The sequence below is a fragment of the Hypomesus nipponensis genome, chromosome 12 (genome assembly GCF_054491055.1).
Source record: "Hypomesus nipponensis isolate SF chromosome 12, ASM5449105v1, whole genome shotgun sequence".
NCBI lineage: Eukaryota > Metazoa > Chordata > Actinopteri > Osmeriformes > Osmeridae > Hypomesus > Hypomesus nipponensis.
Window position 1 is genome coordinate 6,831,204 of NC_140372.1, and position 22,368 is coordinate 6,853,571.

At 42.6% G+C, this 22,368-nt stretch overlaps 2 protein-coding genes across 2 annotated transcripts; both read left to right on the top strand.

Annotated features, from left to right (window-relative positions):
* The first annotated feature begins 610 nt into the window (after positions 1-610).
* LOC146260835 (sodium/potassium-transporting ATPase subunit alpha-1-like) lies at positions 611-8,082 on the top strand. The gene is made up of 22 exons (XM_084667790.1): positions 611-718; positions 861-968; positions 1,131-1,190; positions 2,169-2,372; positions 2,458-2,571; positions 2,683-2,817; positions 2,901-3,018; positions 3,181-3,449; positions 3,553-3,861; positions 3,997-4,131; positions 4,555-4,747; positions 4,862-5,037; positions 5,166-5,302; positions 5,391-5,541; positions 5,651-5,819; positions 5,912-6,066; positions 6,248-6,371; positions 6,540-6,685; positions 6,847-6,977; positions 7,140-7,241; positions 7,436-7,527; positions 7,885-8,082. The coding sequence occupies exons 1-22, from the start codon at positions 707-709 to the stop codon at positions 7,911-7,913; spliced, it is 3,069 nt and encodes a 1,022-aa protein (XP_084523916.1). The 5' UTR covers positions 611-706; the 3' UTR covers positions 7,914-8,082.
* A 2,191-nt stretch (positions 8,083-10,273) lies between these two features.
* Positions 10,274-22,368, top strand: LOC146260836 (sodium/potassium-transporting ATPase subunit alpha-1). Its single transcript, XM_084667789.1, has 22 exons — positions 10,274-10,433; positions 14,528-14,641; positions 14,774-14,833; positions 15,967-16,170; positions 16,362-16,475; positions 16,564-16,698; positions 16,798-16,915; positions 16,994-17,262; positions 17,351-17,659; positions 18,206-18,340; positions 18,542-18,734; positions 18,991-19,166; positions 19,257-19,393; positions 19,629-19,779; positions 19,917-20,085; positions 20,187-20,341; positions 20,460-20,583; positions 20,758-20,903; positions 21,028-21,158; positions 21,271-21,372; positions 21,606-21,697; positions 22,111-22,368. Exons 1-22 carry the CDS (start codon positions 10,422-10,424, stop codon positions 22,137-22,139), a joined length of 3,075 nt encoding a protein of 1,024 aa, XP_084523915.1. The 5' UTR covers positions 10,274-10,421; the 3' UTR covers positions 22,140-22,368.

A 22,368-nucleotide genomic window follows, 5' to 3' on the forward strand; every position in this document is an offset into this window, starting at 1 on the left:
AAAGTAAAGAATCCAAATTGAGTTATGAAATATGTCTTCCCTCATGTCTTTCTTGAACATGTCTCTGTCAATTTCAAATGTTATAATAAAATACACCTAAAACCAGAACTAGATGCCCTTGAGGCCCACACCAAGTTTGACGTGGCTACCCAACTGCTTTTGTATGAATAGCAAACATAAACTTGTAGCAAGTGTCAATAAGTACAAAGCCCCAAGTGTAATAAAACGTACAGTTTTATGCCCAAAACTTATTGCAGTTTAGATGTTGTAATGTATCATCATTATCTACAATTCTTAATGAAGATACCCTCACTCATCATTCATATATCTGTATCAAATCTGTATATCTCTCTATCTTTGTCATTCTCTCTCTTTCCCACCCACACTACATTGTTTCTACTGTAAACGTTAAACAAGGATTCTTTCATTCAGAGTGCTTGTCGTCAAAATGACCTACCTGTACAGGTGAAGGTTGCATAAATAAATAAATTAACAGCCCCCTCCACTCACCTTCGTCATTTTCCTGGAGCACCTCCTCTTTGGGCATTGGATCCTGTTGGGTATAAAGGTAGGCAAAGCTTAGTCAACCATCCACGAAGCTCTGGGAAATCTGAGGAAGAACGGAAAGAGGGACAAGTGTGGTCGGCTTGCAGGTGGAGTTCTCACTACTAGAGGAAAACATATTACTTTGGACTAAGTTGCAGCTATGGGGCATGGAGTAAGTTTGTCTTCGTATTTTCAATATTTGAGCTCTCTTACACACACAAGACACCTCACTACAATACAGCATTGTTCTATCTACTAGACAGATGGAAAATGAGCAGTCTCTCACCTCTGTTATTTCCTCTTCATTAATGAAGAAGGGGAAAGATGACTACAAATTGGCAGCAACTGATGACAACGGAAAAGTTAAGAAAGGAAAAAAAAGTGAAAAGGACTTGGAGGAACTGAAGAAGGAGGTTGATCTGGTAAGCAGGATCTGTATTTGGTAAATTTCCAGGATTAAATCATTTTAATAGAAATTTCCGATTCAAAAAAATATTCGTGAATTTTCAACTATAGGTTGACTTTCTAACCAGAAAGTTATATGTCCACCATTAAAATTTAACCGTTAACCTCTCCATTTGTAGGATGACCATAAACTGACCTTGGATGAACTTCACAGGAAATATGGCACAGACATAAGCAGGGTGAGTCTATGTGTGTGTGTGTGTGTACTGCATTCTTTGTTGAAAACTAGTCAGTGTGCTAGCGGTAGAGTTTCCGGTAAACTGCAATCCTTTAAGCTCATGGAGGTTAGTGCACAAGGTCAAACAATACAATTTCAATGGCCCACAAATGTTTTGAGCATGCTATGAATGTGCTTCTAAGGGAAATGCATCGGCTGGGTACAGAACAAGTAACATTTTCATAATATGTATCAATTTTTTTTTTTACATTTTCTTAAACATCATGTTTTATTTCATTACAAACTGCAAAACAGAGAAAGAACAGATATAGCCTCTGACAGTTTTCTCTAATAAAAGGTTTAGTTTTACACATTTTACTGCCTGTGTTTGACACTAAGCAGAAACTAAGGTAACATGGATTTAGAGTTTCGGGTTGGGAAAGTAAGTAAGAGGCTATCACTATAATCCAGACTTTTAGCAGGGTTTGCAGATAACTGAATAAAAGAGTATTCGTTGAGTCTTCTGATCAGGTTATTAACTAACAAGGGTCAAATTTGGAGTTTATTTCCCACGGCCTCCTCGAGTGTCCCGGCAGAAATTCAGTCATGTAGTCAAGCATGACATGTACTTTCATATTTATGATGAAGCAGTTTTTAAATTTTGATTTATCAACATTATGTTCCCACATAAGTAAGGCACAAAGGAGGTAGACTATCAAAAACTATAATACACCACTACAGAGATGGTGGACAGATAATGGTCCGCTATTTGATCTGACGATTAGGCTGAATTTCAAGAACAACGGCAGCATTCACAAAGGAACTTTATATACTGGCAGTAAGCAGAAAAGAGGAGAGGGGAAGGAGTATGGAATGACTCGCCTTACCTGTTCATCCAGTTCTAAAAACCAAGGTGGTACAATCCTTCCCTTTTACTCCTCTTTCCTGCTCTCTCCTTTCCTGCTCTATCCTTCACCCCCCTGCCCTTACCTGGATCCAGGGTCTCTCTTCATCCCGTGCAAAGGAGGTCCTGGCCCGAGACGGTCCCAATGCTCTGACTCCTCCCCCCACCACCCCTGAGTGGGTCAAGTTCTGCAGGCAGCTATTTGGAGGTTTTTCCATGTTACTGTGGATTGGTGCCATTCTCTGTTTACTGGCTTACGGTATCCAGGCAGCCTCTGAGGATGAGCCAGTTAATGACAATGTAAATATTTACTACCTTTATTAAGTACATTTTCTTTCTTACTGTTGAGCTTGTATTTTTTTAAACATCTTAATCTCTGTCACAGTTGTATCTGGGTGTGGTGCTTACGGGTGTGGTCATCATCACTGGATGTTTCTCCTACTACCAAGAGGCGAAGAGCTCGAAGATCATGGATTCCTTCAAAAACCTGGTCCCACAGGTACCGCTTCATATCGGATGTGAAATTTTAGGTGAAATAATATGCATACGGACCTACCGACTGTATGAGCTTCTAAATTCACAAGGGAAACATGTTTTTCCTGCCTTTTAGCAAGCCCTAGTTATCCGTGATGGTGAGAAGAAGAACATCAATGCTGAGGAGGTGGTGATTGGAGATCTGGTGGAGGTGAAAGGAGGAGACAGGATACCAGCTGATCTACGTATCACCTCTGCCCAAGGATGCAAGGTGGGTCTTTTGATCTAATGTTCAATGCTACCAAACTTAAGATCATTCATAGACATAACTGGGGAATATCTCATCTCACTCAGGTGGACAACTCCTCGCTCACTGGTGAATCAGAGCCCCAAACACGTACTCCTGAATTTTCCAATGAGAACCCCCTGGAGACAAGAAACATTGCCTTTTTTTCCACCAACTGTGTTGAAGGTACACAGTTCAATGACTTGCACAAAAACAATTCTTAAAAGCTATAGAATGCCAAACCAAATCAGCCTGATACTGATTTAAAATTGTTCAAATCTAATGCCCTTTCAAAAGTATTCTGTGATATTTCAATTATTCAGACAATTGTGTTCATGTTTTTTTAAGGCACTGCCAAAGGTATTGTCATCAACACCGGGGATCGCACAGTTATGGGTCGTATCGCTTCTCTTGCCTCAAGCCTGGAAGGCGGTAAAACTCCCATTGCCAAAGAGATTGAGCACTTCATCCACATCATCACTGGTGTTGCTGTCTTCCTGGGTGTGTCCTTCTTTATCCTCTCCCTCATCCTGGGATATGGCTGGCTGGAGGCTGTCATCTTCCTCATTGGAATCATTGTTGCCAACGTGCCAGAAGGTCTACTGGCTACAGTCACTGTGAGTATTGATGATTATCAAAAGTAAAGAGTAACATTGCAATTATCCTGGTCTAGTAGTTTTATATTAATCACATGTTCTATTGCTCTGCTTTCTGCTATAGGTGTGTTTGACTCTGACTGCCAAGCGTATGGCCAAGAAGAACTGCTTGGTGAAGAACCTTGAAGCTGTGGAGACCCTTGGTTCCACCTCCACCATCTGCTCCGACAAGACTGGCACCCTGACCCAGAACAGGATGACTGTGGCCCACATGTGGTTTGACAACCAGATCCATGAAGCTGACACTACTGAGAACCAGAGTGGGACCTCCTTCGACAAGAGCTCTGCCACCTGGGCTGCCCTGGCTGGAATTGCTGGTCTCTGCAACCGTGCTGTCTTCCTGGCAGAGCAGACAAATGTCCCAATCTTGAAAGTAATTTCCCAGACTGATGTTCCTAGTAGCTCTATCCACCATCTTAGACATTGTATGTACTATTGATGATAAAAACATTGTATAGCTCTTTTGAGAATTTAAATCCAACTCCTCTAAATCCTTGTGACTTCACAGAGAGATGTAGCTGGTGATGCCTCAGAATCTGCCCTGCTGAAGTGTATTGAGCTGTGCTGTGGCTCTGTCAAACAAATGAGAGAAAAGAATCCCGCCATAGCTGAAATACCATTCAACTCCACCAACAAATACCAGGTAATGAAATAAATAAAGTTGATTATACATTAAATCCCCTTAGATAAACACCGCATAATTAACAGTTTTACCCAAATGGAGCCATTGCTGGATTCATTGATCTGCTGTATTTGTAGTCATTGCTTCATGTTGCCACTCTCTATTTGTCAATCTCTTTTGCGAAATAAATAAAATGATAACTTCTTGACACCTACAGGAAACAAATACACAACAGCAAAGCTCATGAATTCAGTTGTGAACAGTTGGTTCGGATTGTCCATTGCGAATGGATTGATTTTGAATGATCAAACATTTTGCATGTAAATGTGGTCTATGATTTCATTGATACAACAATTATATACATTATTTTATAATCAACAAAAAAAATGATGTCTTTTGAGATTTAAATGCACCTACAGATATAATTATTCCTCTATTCTTCAGCTTTCCATCCATAAGAACTCCAAGTCAGGAGAAGCCAAGCACCTGCTAGTGATGAAGGGAGCCCCGGAGAGAATCCTGGACCGCTGTTCAACCATTTTGCTCCACGGAAAAGAGCTGCCATTGGATGATGAGATGAAAGATGCCTTCCAGAATGCCTACATTGAACTTGGGGGACTTGGAGAGAGAGTTCTGGGTAAGAGCCCCGACACATTAATTTTAAAACATCAATGCTGCCAAAGACTTTCGATATTTTGGATTGATTGAACTGAAGACTGAAGAATTGACTAAGTGTACGTGTGTGTTTCAGGTTTCTGCCAACTTCTTCTTCCTGATGACCAGTTTGCTGAAGGTTTTGAATTTGATACAGAGGAGATGAACTTCCCCACTGAGAACCTGTGCTTTATTGGCCTCATGTCCATGATTGATCCTCCTCGTGCAGCTGTGCCTGATGCTGTGGGCAAGTGCAGGAGTGCTGGAATTAAGGTTGGACTGCAACTTCTCTGCAACTTAATACATCCACATGACAGCCTTAAAATTGAATCTGTCAGATACTGATTTGTTCTTCATCGTATCAATGTTATCCTATCTGAAAAGTTATTCACCTCCTTCAGGTCATCATGGTGACTGGTGATCATCCAATCACAGCTAAGGCCATTGCCAAGAGTGTAGGTATCATATCGGAGGGAAATGAGACTGTTGAGGACATTGCCGCTCGCCTGAACATTCCAGTTACAGAGGTTAACCCAAGGTATGTCCCTGGACATGAATAAGAAAGCCTTCTGTTTTGTTAGACATGCACAGTACCCCCCTATATGTTTTGGTGGTTGACATTTCAGAGATGCCAAGGCTTGTGTGGTCCATGGTGGTGATCTGAAGGAACTAACATCAGAGCAGTTGGACAACATTCTGGCCCACCACACTGAGATCGTGTTTGCCAGAACTTCACCTCAGCAGAAACTGATCATTGTAGAAGGGTGCCAGCGTCAGGTAACAATAATTAATGACCAAACACATCAATCCTAAATTGAGTTATCCTTCTGAAATATATAAAAAACAATGAATGAGAGCTCAGATCAGTACTGTCCCCAATACACAGGGTGCGATTGTAGCTGTGACAGGAGATGGTGTGAACGATTCTCCTGCCCTGAAGAAGGCTGACATTGGTGTTGCCATGGGAATTGCTGGATCAGACGTCTCCAAGCAGGCTGCTGACATGATCCTTCTGGATGACAACTTTGCCTCCATTGTGACTGGGGTAGAAGAAGGTAATTAGCTCTGAAGATCATTTTTATTTCGAGAGGTCATCTAATCATCTTTAACCACTAACACCTTCCCTCATATCTCCATCTTACCTCAGGTCGTCTGATCTTTGACAACTTAAAGAAGTCCATTGCCTACACCCTAACAAGTAACATTCCAGAAATATCACCTTTCCTTCTCTTCATCATTGCTGATATTCCACTGCCACTGGGAACCGTCACCATCCTTTGTATTGACCTGGGAACTGACATGGTGAAGATCTACATTTAGTCATTTTACATGTAGTCATTTAGCAGACGCTCTTCAGCAGAAGATCTATTGATATATAGTTTAACCTGTGTATGAAAGACATGGTTCCTTTGAACTTTTGGGATATTGCAAATACAAGAAGTGACCATAGTTTAAGACTCTGATTGTGATCCATATCTTCTAGGTTCCTGCTATCTCCCTGGCCTATGAAGAAGCTGAGAGTGACATCATGAAGAGACAGCCCAGAAACCCCAAAACAGACAAACTGGTCAATGAGAGACTCATCAGCATAGCCTATGGTCAAATTGGTAAATGCTCAAGTTATTACATTGTGGAACTATTTCAGTTCTTTATATTTTTTTGTTGCTCTTGATACTGGTTTTACAATAGCCATTGCATCTTCTTGTCATGTTTACATTCATGGAGTCTAATGCTGACATCACATTAAATGCTATCTAATCTCTCTTTTCTCACAGGTATGATTCAGGCCACGGCCGGGTTCTTTTCCTACTTTGTCATCCTGGCTGAGAATGGATTCTTCCCTATGGACCTGCTGGGCCTGAGAGTTAACTGGGACAACAAAGACATGAACGACATGCAGGACAGTTATGGACAGCAGTGGGTTAGTATACGTTCACATTAGTTCACATGACTAATGTCAAATATGTCCATGTCACTAACTGTAGATAAAAAAGGGTTATGATATTATATGATTTGTTACAGTTATTCTGATTTGATATGCATATTTTACAACTACTTCTTTACCATCCTTCCATCATTCAGACATATGAGGGCAGAAAGATTGTGGAGTTTACCTGCCACACAGCCTTCTTTGCCAGCATCGTGGTCGTCCAGTGGGCCGATCTGATCATCTGTAAGACCAGGAGGAATTCCATCCTTCAACAGGGAATGAAGTGAGTACAAATGTATACCATGGTTTCCTACAGTTATTGGTGAATTTGTTTATCTAAGGGCACATGGCTGAACCACTATCCATGTACTCTTTTACAACTACATCAATATAGGCCTTGGAATTGTCACATATTTAATAAATTGGTCCATCTTTCCAACCTCAGGAACAAGATCCTGATCTTTGGTCTGTTTGAGGAGACAGCCCTGGCTGCCTTCCTGTCTTATTGCCCTGGAATGGATGTTGCCCTCCGAATGTACCCACTCAAGTAAGTACGGACCAATGTGGTCCTTCAGTTTATTAGAAAGTAGTTTTGGTTGTTTTTGATCACAGTGTAGATTTTATGGAATGTTCTAATGAGCCAATTTCGCTCCTTCTCATTTAGGCTTTCTGTCTTTTTTATTGTCCTATAAAACTTGACACATACATAATTACATGTTTTACCCTGGTTTCTCTTCATAGACCTTGCTGGTGGTTCTGTGCTCTCCCCTACTCTCTGCTCATCTTCCTCTACGATGAAGGCCGGAGATACGTCATGCGACGCAACCCAGGAGGTATGTCAAATTTCATCTACCCCATTTATTGACTGCAATGCAAGATGGTGTAAGAGAGTTCTGTAAAAAAAAAAAAAAAAAGATTGTTCCGTGTTCTGCCTGCTGATCTTACTTCAGTTGACTGAACTAATCTTCACAGATCTCTGAGCATAACTATTCACTTATGGAGAGGGCTGTGGTACTGATCCCAGCACAGCAAGCTCTGTCAGGATAGATACTCTACCCAGATAACTGATGGCTCGAAACAGTCACTTTATAGCTTGACCACATAACAACCTGTTGATGCAATTACAAGACCATGGCAGATTATTTCTAAATTACATATTTTTTACCTTCTCTGATGTTGTCTTTGTACAGGTTGGGTGGAAAAAGAAACATACTATTGAGGCAGAGAAGCTACCCCGAGATCCCCAGAGTGCACTTACCTCTCTAACAGCTATGTTACAGTCCATCCTAATCTGGCTGCTGTGATACTTGTGATGAGGCATTGAGATGTATTTGGGGTGTCCTGATTGTGAAATTGTGGTTCTAAAATAAATAACATTTCAACAGTAATGCTGGAGGTCATTTTATATTTTGTGTTGAATTGTATTGCACCAGTATTCAGGGTCATGGTCCTTTAATTAAACTTGTTCTGGAATGGATGTTACCTCCCAAGATGTATCAAAATCTATATTTATATAAATATATAAACAACAAAAAGTTACATGTAAAATCAAAATAAATCCAGGAACAGGAGTTGACATTTGACTATTGATACCCCCAATATATACAATTAATTAAAGGTCAGCATGTCTTCGTATCCCCTGAATAACCCTGGCCTTTGGTATTGAAATACCAGGGTTAGACCTCTAAAATAGAGTTTTATCAGAAGAATTTACTACTACTCTATCTACTACTGAACAAGACCTGTGATAATCATTTGAGTCCCAAGTGTATGGGCAAAGTTTAGGCACTCTCGGTAACAATGGGGGTTGTGTTTGGTATGCAAGCAGCTTTTTCAGATAAGAGTTTGAATTCAATCTTTTAGGAGACAGGGGATTTGGGCAGAAAAGCCAAAATGGGGGCGATGTGAGGATTCCTCTGCACTCTGATCAGAATCATGGCAGCACTATTATGAAAACATTGCAGCTTCTGGAGGTCCCTGACAGGGATCTGGATTGTCTGAGTGTCTGAAAGACAACAGGGTATGAAGGACTCAGGTAGTGTCTTTGTACCTATGAGAATTGCTATGCAAATACAGAGTGTTGCCATCACAATGGGCTAATTTGTTCACCAGCGCAGTCTCTCCCTTTGAGGCTGGCCTATGAGTCTGGGGGATGGGGGGGATTAAGGGTGTGATGAGAGGGGAGCCTGGCAAGGTAAAAACAAAGTGCTTTGATGGGATGTACATAGATCTGTTTCAAGAGGTGACAGCTGACTGCACACTAGGGGGCAGTATTCAAAGTAAGGGATACAAACTGTCCTACTGCTACCTCAGTGGGGACTGGAACGTGATAGTTTCCATGGCAACCCTTAGGATCTGGCTCACAGCATGTAAATAGAATTGGATGTATTTTTAGTACACACATGCTGTTGGCATGCCCCCCTTCCCGCTCCAAACGTAGACACACATTTTACCTGATGTGCTGTTATCTGTCCATCTGGTCATCAAGTATCTTACAAGAACTGACAGACAAACCCTTAGAAACAACCTATTGTGTTTTCACACTCTAGTGCATATTCTGTCAGTTCTGTGTAAGGCTATTCATTTCCTAAACCATTTAAGAATAAAAATGTCCCCGTAAACCTGCTGTTGTTAGCACAATTTTCCTAGTACCTGATGTGCACTAAGTATCTATTGAATTGTGTTATATTGCATTGAATTGCATTGAATTGCATTCTGTTTTCTGTTCACTGACAAACAGGTGTAATTTGTTCTCATTTGTAGCCCAGCATCTCTGCTGTCATCATGCATGATGGAACATTCTTCACTTATTCTTACTGATAGTGAAAATCAATGCTGGACAACATCATGAGATATGAAGGCCAGTGATGTTGGTTGAATCTGCCTTCCTCCAGTTAGACTTTGACGTGACTGCACTGAAAGTGAAGTAAACGGGAGTTAAGACTTGAGAAAGGACCTTGAGACAAGGGTTAGTAGTTAGGATGTCAACTGGAACTGGTTAATCATTCATAGATGCAACAACTGACATCTTGTCACACAGATGGTTTAATTAGTCTTCAAACAAGGTCACCTTGGCCAGAGAGTGCAAGGCCTTAAAGGTGCAAGGCTATGTGGGTTATTTCTTCTTCAAGCTGCTGCAAATGTTGTTGCAGTCTTCAGGCTAAAGTAGTTGTACACAAGCTTGTGCGTTACTTTGGATAAAAGTGTCTGCTAAATTGTCATATCGTTGCTTAATTCTTGTGGAATAGATTGCTCAAGTCAGCCACCCGCAGAGAGTAATTCCTCAAATCCTGTGATACATCTCTACTTGATGCATAAAATCCTGTCTGACAAAAAGTGAAATAAATCGTATTCAAATAAGGATTGTATTTAGTAGAATGTGGATGTAGTAGTGGATTTAGTAGTATTATCCCATGTTAACGGTGCAATGATTCAAACATAGGCCAGTTCCATTTTTTTATGAAAGCTGATCATTGTAAAACGTCCAACCATCATGACTCCGCCCCATCTATGTTACCATGGCAAGAAGTGCAGACGTCACCATCGAATAAACTCACTGTATATAAGTATTGGACCTTGTAACTAGAGAAAGCTTGGATGAGTGTCCGGGTGGAGTGACACGTGTGGACGAGGGCACATCCAGGAGGCAGTTCAAGTTAAATACAAATAAAATTAGATAAACTGGGATTTTATTTTTTCTAGTTGAATCCTCCAGAAAGCAACCAACATGGGGCGAGGAGTAAGTTAACTTTTTATTGTTCTTAAATCATATGCATTCACTTATGGTTAAATTGTAACATTCGTGTCAGTTTAATAGCAAAATAGTTTTATATAACAACAACAATGGTCGTTAGAAACGACTTAATTTAAAGTTGTTGTCCAAGTTTGACATGTGCTAGCGCCGCTGCATTCTCAAATGCCTGCGATGAAGACTTCCGCAGTTTTGTTCAGGCGGCTCGAAAGCAAATCTTTGCCAAAACTTTCGTTTTAGTAGCAATAAAATGCTATGTTCCACAAGTTGCCATGGGAACGCCGTAGACTTAATTTTGGAAAATGACGGCACTATGAACATCTGTAAAAGATTGAATGATACAATATAGGGATTAAGTGAAGCAAATAGCAATATTAGTTGTGTAGAGTTGGCCCAGTGTGTGAACTCGCGAGGACCGTCAGAGATACGGGAAATCTTGTGACTAGGTACAGAACTGCGTCTGAAAACCCGCCAGATACGACTCCACCGTCAACATTTAGCTTATGCTTGCTACAAATAAGAATGCTTTTTGTTGTTTTTAGGCACTTATTTTCGGAGTAGTGTCATTCTGGTGTCATATAGTAATCCATGAGCTGTTGGTTTGGGGTTGCTGCACGTGAATATAATAACCTTATTGTTTGACTGGGTGGGTGCATAACAAAACACAGGGACATTACTGAGTGCATGTACGTTGACGGTGCGTTGTCTTGATGGTGTATTAAAGTCTTATAAAGATCAATACAATTCGGCATTCATTACCAACTGTGTTGGTCCCGAGGATTTGTCTCTGTGGTAAAGTAGGACCTTTTTAAATGTGCGCCGTTTTGGGACCATATGAGGCTGACATTTTGCGTGTCCATGGTGCTAGTAGTTTTATCCCACATTTAAACCTAAAACCTGAACGTAATTTCCATGTTATCCCCTCATTTTAATTTAAATGGCAATTGTAATTCATCTGGGAAGAATAATTCGTGGTCACCTGGTATGGTGATACATTGATTTGGGTGCACGACCTGTTGTATTGTCATTTAGTGTAGCTGTAGGGACTTGCAGGGTGGGTTTGGGAGGTCTAGTGGGCAATATCATCATATAAAGGGCAAGCCACTCCCTACTGTGCTCCTATCTACAATAGGCACAGAGCTTAATTATGCAATCACAGCCAGTGAAGGAGAGAAAGACAGAAAGATCTAGTGGAAGATATGAATGTGAGGGAGTCTCCTGCCTGGCCATTCTGTCACTCCTCTCCTCTGGTTAGGTCCATTATCTTCCCGCATATGCCTAGACATGAGAAAAAAGGATGGTCAAACTAGCAGTAGAGCCTTCTTTAAGTCAAGAGGGGGAGGGATAGCCTTTCACAGGTAATATGAGGAAGTCAGAAATGCAATGAAGAAGCACAAGGAAGGAGAGGTTGGAGGGTGGCAGAGGTAGCAAATAAATGGAAAAGATACGCCAAGGGGAGTATTAGGGAGGGAAGGATGAGGGGCACCAGTTGCCGCATTGTAACCATTCACCAAGGCCAGCACAAGGGGGTGGGGTGTCTGATTCAAAAACGGATTGGATTGCGCAGGGAGGTTCTAGGCTACAGTATTCAGTAGAAAATGGTTGAGGCCACCAAGTAGCCTATTTTAAAAACTAAAAAACCTATGGCCAAATTACAGTCCTGCACAGTCAGCTAATATGCCAAAAAAATAAAAACCTTTGCTCATGGGCTTGGTCTAGTGGTGGTGGCGTTGTTGTTGCAAGGGATCAGTTTGAGGCCCCAGCTGCCTCTTTCTACTTTTCAGGGGGGCATGGTGGAAGTAAGAGGCCTTTCTATCATTTCTTTACCTCTTTACTCATTTTCCTTCTCTCTCTGTCTCTCTCTGTCTCTCTCTCTCTGTCTCTCTGTGTGTGTGTGTGTGTGTGTCTGCCTTTTGCTCTCCTGAGGATTTAACATTCTTTCTGCCTGACAGTCACAATGTATTAGGCGGCCCTTTGGTCACAACCACCCCATCTCTGTGACAGAAAACACATCTCACCCCCACCATTCTCTCTTTCATTGCCCAAACATTAGGACAGTTCTGCATGTTTTTCAAGCCAGCCATGGTAAGGGAGGATAATGACGCAATAACACACATTAGGTGTACTCCCCCTTAAAATTATTTTGTCATAACTACAAATACCATGTTGCAAGAGCCCCAGCATACTGTCGGCCAAACTAGGCTGTACTTTTCAAAGCAAAGCGACATAGAAACTCACTCTGTTTGAAAATCTGGTCCGTCCGCTACAGGACCGTTGTGCTACTGTGGTTGTGAACTTCCGCAAGACGTGGGTGGAGTTTTAAACACACTTTGTGTGAATTAATGAACTTTTTTCAGAAGAAAGAAGCAGATTGACTGTGTGGTGGGGGGGGGGGCGGGAGGGAGGCAGTAAAGGGGGAGTGAAGGAACACGTGATCCTACCCATTCAGCATTCAGATATCCAAGGGGTGTGGTTATGTCGCCAGTAGCAACGGGGCAAAGTCCCTAGTGGGGGGGACAGGGGGACGGACATTATGCTTGAGTGAGCAGCTTTTGTATTTGGCACACGTACAGGAACGGATCCAAGAATGGTGTCTGCAGGAATTCAACCCCAGCTGTAAAATATGCAACCGCTCAACTGTCCCTTCTGACCTTATTGAGCTGGAGGTGCTGTTGTTTTTTGAGCTTTGAGAAGAGGGAGTGAGGCCCCCACACTGAAGATCTGCTCTGTCGCTGCCTGTTGTTGTTCTGAACAAAGTTCCTCTTTCAAACTGGTTCTCTACTCTTTCAATGGAGGCTGTGCCTTCAATCTTTCGTCTCCCTTCTTTGACTTTTTTCCCCCAATTGTTTTCACTTTCTGTTTGACTAGTACACTCTTCTAGAACATTTTGTAGTGGTATATAATTTGTCAAATCTGTGAGAGAAAGGCCATCTAGACGCTAGCCACAGAGTGCTGTAGTAGCTTTAGACCAAGCTACTACAGTAGTCTCAGATCAGTGGTTAGCTAACTACCTGGTTAGGCAGGAGGATCTGAATAACATGTCTGTACAGTTGTAAGCAAGCCACCCTAACAATTTCAAGCCATTTCCATCATTGCTTGTGATCAAGCCAAGCAAAGTGAAGTGAAAAAGGCCATTTGATGTCCCAACTGAGTCAAGTAGAGGAAAATGGTTTAGTATGCTTGGAGGCTCTGTGTGAGATTCCACACCAGCCATCCACACTTCTTTCCTATTTGCCAAGGAGTAGCTTCCCCTTCAGTCACAAACAACACAATCTAGTTTGAAAACTTTAAACTAGTTATCCTGTCTCCCCATGTTGAGTTCACAGATCACTAAGAGCTTTGTTGCTCCTGCCAGGAAGTAGTATGGATCTGTGTTTCTCAAGGGTTTCGAGCGAGACTGTTCAGTGGGCTTGTCAGCTAATGTGAAGACCACAGGGGACTGTGCCACAGCAGACTCTTCAGGGGCCCCTTGGAATTGTTGTTCCAGGCTAACGTCTTTTCCCCCTCCTATTGAGGAATTACACATTTTGAGATCACACTGAGTGCCTAGTTGTTGTAAGTGCTACAAGCCTTGGGCTACAAGACAAGCTTTCAGAGCTAAACCACCCAGCCCTGACAGCTTTGCGTGCCTGAATAATAGATGATAATGAACCACTCACTGATGTTTATTGGTTCACCCATCTTGTAGCAGCACCAGTGTCTAGGTAATTGTATAATACACGTTTCAGCTGTCTAACGGAGGCATTATCATCTAGGTCCTTGTCCCAACATTAGAACTGGTTTAAAATGGATGAAGGATAAAATTCTTTTCAAATAGTATAATTGTAAAAACACCAAAGAAAAGTGATTCAGGTGGCTACAGTGATAGTGGTTTGTGGTCTTTGGATTATGAACACATCAGAGTTTGTCAGTGATCAGATCACCAGTACTTTAAAAGTGTCAATGAGATGGAAAGAAAGTAAGCATAGAGCCCTGGCCATGCAAGTACATCTAGAACACCCAAGGTGGAAAAACTGGATCTAGAAGTTGTAAAACTCTGGTCTTGTTGTCTCTCTAAAGGATGTTCCTCTGTGTGTTTGCAGGAAGGACGTGAGCAGTATGAACTGGCTGCGACATCTGAGCAGGGAAGCAAGAAGAAGGCCAAGGCCAAGAAGAAGGAAAAGGACATGGATGAGCTGAAGAAGGAAGTGGATCTGGTGAGTGGCTCTTTCTTTCTCCCTACCTCTCTCTCTCTCTGTATCTCTCACTCTGTTCCAATTGTCCATACTTGTACCAAACTATGAAGAAATTATGCTTGTCACTGAATGTTTCCTTCTTTTGTCCCGTAGGACGATCATAAACTAAACCTGGATGAGCTCAACCGCAAATACGGCACAGACCTTAGCAGGGTGAGTCACCACAGCCTAGTCACTGTCTACATTCGACAGCAAGGAATGATGCACTTCAACTCACTCATTCACTTTTGCCTCGCATCATTCATTGAGTTTCCTACGATGACAACTTACATAAATACACGTACTCCGCTCTCTTGAGAACACCTATCAAAAACAATGATAACAAGGATAGTTTCTCCTTTGATAGGATGGGTTTGATTCCAGATCAGGAGGTTTCAGGTTCAAAACTCCCCTGTACATCAATTTGGATTAAAGTGTCAAAATGTAATATGGGGGGTTATTGAATACAACCTGCACATTCAGCGTCTTAAAGGCCTCAGGATCTCTCCTACAACAATATTTTGTGTAATAAAGAATACAAAATTGCAGAACATCTGATGATTTGATGAAGGGGGTATAATCCTCCACTGACATCCCTGCAAACGGCCGCTTGATCATATGGAGGAGATCAAGGAGAATGGTAGATTACCGCCTCCAAACTTTGGAGCAGGGTTTAGCAGCCTGTTGAATAATTCACCAGGCAGCTAGCAACAGTCTCTGTACCTCTCAGCCCAGATTTCACAAGCTTTTCCCAGTGGAGGAAAATGGCCCTGTTTTCACAGTTTGTACAAAGTTGCCAGGCAACCGCCAGCACCTTAACTGTCTCCAGAGTCCTAGCTAACTACTTCTCGTTCCTGGTTCCTCACCTGGAGTTAACTCTTATACCCCTTTTCCACCAACGCATTTTGGGTGCTAGTTCAGAGCCAGTGCTTAATCTCGAACCAGTTCTTTACATTTTGACAGCCTAAGAACCTGATAAGAACCCCAAAAATGTGTTCTAATTCAGCCCAAAAAGAGTTCTGGACTAGAAGTGATAACCGCTTAAGTCAAGGGGGTACTATGACAAAATTACAAAGACCAACAGAAACTACCAGCATTTAAAAAACATAGCTAGCTGTACTAGTAGCCTACAATATGGACTTTAAAACAAAGCAGCAGTGGTCTTTGGAGGAAACAATATTTTCTCTTCTTCAAAATAACTCTTTGAACTTTTGCTTTTGAGGTCAGTTTGTAAAACCTTCATTTGCAGTATATTGACTCCTGCTATTACATCTGATGAGTAATGCAAACATCTTGTTTCTCATCAGGGGTTAACAAGTGCCAAGGCTGCAGAGAACCTTGCCCGCGATGGCCCCAACTCCCTGACCCCACCCCCCACTACCCCTGAATGGGTCAAGTTCTGCAAGCAGATGTTTGGAGGGTTCTCCATGCTGCTGTGGACTGGTGCCATCCTCTGTTTCCTGGCCTACGGTATCCAGGCAGCCATGGAAGATGAACCAGCCAATGACAATGTAAGACTGGTGGAATAAAAAGTGATATTGATTGAGTCCTCTTTCCTTTCCTCATTCTGCCTTATAGAGGCAAGGAGAGAACTTTGAAGGAATTTACTGAACAAGATTTATATTATATTTTCAAGTAGTATTAAAGCATAGTGGGAGTTGTGGTCATTCATGTAGTAATCCGATGCACTTTCTCCTCACAGTTGTACCTGGGTGTTGTGCTGTCTGCTGTCGTCATCATCACTGGTTGTTTCTCCTACTACCAAGAGGCTAAGAGCTCAAAGATCATGGATTCCTTCAAGAACCTGGTCCCTCAGGTACAGCTTCACACTTTTGAAAATGAGATGGCAGGTTTCCACATTTAACTTGCAAAGATGCTAACGTGGATTTCCCCCAATGTTATAGCAAGCCTTGGTTGTCCGTGACGGTGAGAAGATGAACATCAATGCTGAGCAGGTGGTGATTGGAGATCTGGTGGAGGTGAAGGGGGGAGACAGGATCCCAGCTGATTTGCGCATCATCTCTGCCAGTGGCTGCAAGGTGGGTACTTCAAAATCCTCCTAACCCAAATGTGTCATGTGCCACCCACACCATTGTTATTCATTGCCGTTTTTAATTCTTATGTCTCTTCCCACTCAGGTGGACAACTCCTCCCTCACTGGTGAATCTGAGCCCCAAACACGAACCCCTGACTTCTCCAATGACAACCCCCTGGAGACCAGGAACATCGCTTTCTTCTCCACCAACTGTGTTGAAGGTACGCTTGTTTTCAACTCTCTCATAATCTTAAAGGGGGTCTGTACGCAGGGGGTCTGATGTTTGTTCCATCCAACAGGAACTGCCCGCGGAATTGTCATCAACACCGGTGACCGCACGGTTATGGGTCGTATTGCCACTCTTGCCTCTGGCCTCGAGGTCGGACGTACCCCTATTTCCATTGAGATTGAGCACTTCATCCACATCATCACTGGTGTTGCCGTCTTCCTTGGTATGTCCTTCTTCGTCCTCTCCCTCATCCTTGGATACTCCTGGCTGGAGGCTGTCATCTTCCTCATTGGAATCATTGTCGCCAACGTGCCAGAGGGTCTCCTGGCAACGGTGACTGTAAGTACTGAAATTGTCTACAGTTTCCTTCTTCATTAAATAGCAGGTTTTCTTCAGAGTTTTTACAAACCTCGTCTTTCTGTTATAGGTGTGTTTGACTCTGACTGCCAAGCGTATGGCCAAGAAGAACTGCTTGGTGAAGAACCTTGAAGCTGTGGAGACCCTTGGTTCCACCTCCACCATCTGCTCCGACAAGACTGGCACCCTGACCCAGAACAGGATGACTGTGGCCCACATGTGGTTTGACAACCAGATCCATGAAGCTGACACTACTGAGAACCAGAGTGGGACCTCCTTCGATAGGAGCTCTGCCACCTGGGCTGCCCTGGCTAGAGTCGCTGGCCTCTGCAACCGTGCTGTCTTCCTGGCAGAGCAGTCCAACCTGCCTATCCTCAAGGTGAGTGCTGGGATGCCATTGCCAGAGCTTGATACATTTGTACAAATTCACAATAAGCCACCAAGTCCGTTGTGAAAATGGAAATCAGATATAAAATACTTTTTGCAATATTTATTCTTTAATATTTTTTTATTGCTGTTTGTGTGTGTGTGTGTGACTCATCTGTGAGGCCCCTTGGTGCCTCAGGCCTCCTACACTCGCACAGTCCCCCAGAACATAACCTCTCATTTCCCCACTCCACTAATCACCTGTTTATTCCAAGCCTCTGATGAGCTGTAATTGTGATATGTAATTTTACCCTTGGGATAATTTTCCTCTTGTCAAAGTTTGTGTGGGTGAATCATCCATTGTTTACTTAATTTTGTGTGGTTATTTTTGATCTCCTCGTAGCGCCATGTGGAATAATTGTTATTTTACATCAGCGTCTTCTTAAGCAGGCCATCACAAGTCAGATGCCCGAAGCTTCTGCACAACATGTTCCTAATGAGCATGCTGGTTGAGAGGGTTCCTGATTCTCAATGTGTGGTCCTTGTCTTCCCCTCCCAGAGAGATGTGGCTGGTGACGCCTCTGAGTCTGCCCTGCTGAAGTGTATCGAACTCTGCTGTGGCTCCGTCCAGGAGATGAGAGACAAGTACACCAAAATATCTGAGATCCCATTCAACTCCACCAACAAATACCAGGTAGGTTGGTTACACCCATTCTATCACTACCCACAAGACTATACCACACTAACCTCCACTGAGGCACCAACACTTGGTAAATGGTTGACTGGAAACCAAACTTTATTCAACCAAGAGTTTGTATACAGAACAACAGATCATTAAGGACAAGTCTGTTATTACTGGTCCTGGTATTCAGAAATGGCCTTTGTTCTTCTCCAGCTCTCTATTCACAAAAACACTGTTGAGGGTGAGTCCAAGCACCTGCTCGTGATGAAGGGAGCTCCTGAGAGGATCCTGGACCGCTGCTCCACCATCTTGATCCAGGGCAAAGAGCAGCCATTGGACGATGAGATGAAAGACGCCTTCCAGAATGCCTATATGGAATTGGGTGGCCTGGGAGAGAGAGTTCTGGGTAAGGGAGTGTAATTGGTCATGTCAGATGTGATAAGACTTGAACACATGGCGTGTTTACATGAGTCTGGAGCTAGCGTGCTGGTATTCCCTCTGTTGCAGCACAGGTTTTAGGAAATGCCACATGATAAAATGGCTGAGTGGCAATTCTTTGGGCAGATGTAAAGCCCTCTATGACATTGCTTGAATACAAATAACATTTGATTTTATAAAATGGTATGCTTCCTTCAACGAATATACATTTTGTATCCATTTAGGTTTCTGCCATTTTCTTCTTCCTGATGACCAATTTACTGAGGGCTTCCAGTTTGATAGTGAAGAGGTGAACTTCCCCACTGAGAACCTGTGCTTTATTGGCCTCATGTCCATGATTGATCCTCCCCGTGCTGCTGTGCCTGATGCTGTGGGCAAGTGCAGGAGTGCTGGAATTAAGGTATGATCACCCTGAACAAAAAAATATAATGTTGTTAGTTCTGATCATTGAATTCTTACACTATCAACTTGCCCCCCCTTCATCCTTCAGGTTATCATGGTGACTGGTGATCATCCAATCACTGCTAAGGCCATCGCTAAGGGTGTGGGTATCATCTCTGAGGGCAATGAGACTGTTGAGGACATTGCTGCACGTCTTAACATTCCAGTTACCGAAGTCAACCCAAGGTAAGGCATATGTTCCTCTCCTACAATACGAGTGTAAAAGATAATAAATATTTGTTTGTGGAAAAGATTAAGGATTAGGCTCCTTTTTTTTTAAGGTGATTTCATCAGTGATTGCATCACTGTTTGTCCTCTGGGCCTAGACTACAGAAGTCTGTTCCAGTAGAGTGATGTTCTGGGGAGGGCCGATGTTTTGAGGGATCAGTGAGTGATATGATTCTTCTTGGTTCTTCTCCAGGGATGCCAAAGCTTGTGTGGTCCATGGAGGTGACCTCAAGGACCTGTCTCCTGAACAGTTGGATGATATCCTGAAGTACCACACAGAGATTGTGTTTGCCAGAACATCTCCTCAGCAAAAGCTGATCATAGTTGAAGGCTGCCAGCGCCAGGTAGTTATCCTCTCTTTTCTTTTTATGAAGTTTTAATAGTGCTAGAAAGTTTAGCTGGAGGCACAGTCAAACGCAATGTCTCTCTCACCTTTTTCCTTTAAATATTTTCCTGAACCTTTCTGCTTCCTGATCCACAGGGTGCGATTGTAGCTGTGACAGGAGATGGTGTGAACGACTCTCCTGCCCTGAAGAAGGCTGACATTGGCGTTGCCATGGGAATTGCCGGATCAGACGTCTCCAAGCAGGCTGCTGACATGATCCTTCTGGATGACAACTTTGCCTCCATTGTGACTGGGGTAGAAGAAGGTAAGGATATAGTGTTATTTTCAAAGTTCAAGTCTTGGAATATAAAATGAAAGGTTTAAGATAATAATTCAGTTATTTATCTTGGCTGTTTTTCTTTCCAGGTCGCCTGATCTTCGATAACTTGAAGAAGTCCATTGCTTACACCCTGACCAGCAACATTCCAGAGATTACCCCCTTCCTTTTCTTTATTATCGCTAACATTCCATTGCCCCTGGGAACTGTCACCATCCTCTGTATTGATCTGGGAACTGACATGGTGAGCATTTGTTGTGAGATTTTTTGCATGTCATCATGAGCTTCAAGAAACGCACCATGAAGCTTGATCACACTTCATCCGCATGGAATTTTTTTATTTTTGATTCCTGACCTTCTAGGTTCCTGCTATCTCCCTGGCCTACGAAGCAGCTGAGAGTGACATCATGAAGAGACAGCCCAGAAACCCCAAAACAGACAAACTGGTGAATGAGAGACTCATCAGCATAGCCTACGGCCAAATTGGTAAGATGCCTTCTCTGACATCTTTACACTTTGCATCTCCATCAAGGTCCTGTAAAGGCTTGGCAGTGGCTAGCTAGGTGGTGTCGTCCCCCCCCCCCATTCCAGTCTTGTCCCCTTGAAAAAGTCTTCTACTTCAAAGCAGGAAGGTAATTGTGCCTGCTTCTGCCATGTTAGGTATGATTCAGGCCCTAGCCGGGTTCTTCACCTACTTTGTGATCCTGGCTGAGAACGGATTCCTACCTTCCACACTGTTGGGCATCCGTGTGAACTGGGACAACAAATTTCTCAATGACCTGGAGGACAGCTATGGGCAGCAGTGGGTCAGTACCTCCAACCTTTCTGTGATTTACATTGATGAGTGATATTTGCAACACACAATGCTGGTCTGATACTCTAAACACCACTAGATGATTTATTTACGGTTTTCCTCCTTATTTGCCTCAGACATACGAGCAGAGAAAGATTGTGGAGTTTACCTGCCACACAGCCTTCTTTGCCAGTATCGTGGTTGTACAGTGGGCCGATCTGATCATCTGTAAGACCAGAAGAAACTCTGTCTTCCAGCAGGGAATGAGGTTAGTGATGGAATTTGTCTATCCAACACTCAATACTAAGAGTTAGCTGTTCCTAAAGGTCCACCACCTTCAAACCTTACAATCACTAATTTCAAATTTTTGTCAACTTCAGGAACAAGATCCTGATCTTTGGTCTGTTTGAGGAGACAGCCCTGGCTGCCTTCCTGTCTTATTGCCCTGGAATGGATGTTGCCCTGAGAATGTACCCACTCAAGTAAGTAGATAACCCTGTAAAGTCTATTCTAAAACTATATACCTTCCACCTAATATAAAGGAATACAGTAAAAGAAGGCAATTTTCAGTCATGCATTACATTATTACATCTGGTTTGTAGTAATGGTGGAAAAGTATTGAATTATAGACGATGGTCTATCTTGACTTCTCTGCTGTTATGATCTTTTCTCTGGTCTGTTATTTTTGACTCACATTTGTTTTCTTTCCCTCCAGACCCAACTGGTGGTTCTGTGCCTTCCCATACTCCCTCCTCATCTTCATCTACGATGAGATCCGAAAACTGATCCTGCGACGCAGTCCGGGAGGTAAGAGGGAAATCCTGTTGTTTATTGCTTTTTGCTCTAAGTCGACATTGTTATCTGCCAGATTTGTCCGTTCAAACCATAAGTTGCTGGCTTTTCTATACCACCTGGGAAACCAAACCTAGCTGTTTTCCAGGAGATTTTTAGACTAGATGTACTTAATACTGCTCTAGAAGTGCCTATGTAGTGGCTGTTTTTGGTGATGCAGTGATCCAGCAGAGACTCTGTTTGGCTGTGTAGTGTAATCTTTTGGACCTTTTGGAGTATTGTCACATATCTAGATAAATTGTCAAACAAGCCTGATTGTTTTTTAGTAGTCTTCCTTCTTAGGTTCACACTGATAGTTGGCACGCTAACTGTGGTGCACATGTGATCCCGATCTCTAAATCCTGTTTTTTTTTTTTTTTTTTTTTCAGGTTGGGTGGAGAGAGAGACCTACTACTAGAAAGCATCCAGTTTGCATCGCTTGAGTTTTCTTGCATGGTTGTCTTGCTGCTCGGAAATTTTAACCTCCTATAAAATTTGGATGTGTTTTTATATAGGGAATGCTTGATACTAAAACACTGAGATCGTGATGACCAAGACATTGACATTGCGTGCCTTGTTTCTGGAACAGGACCAATTTTATACTTGTTTTTAACAGTAATATGAATAAAAGCTCAGTGAGGTCCCAA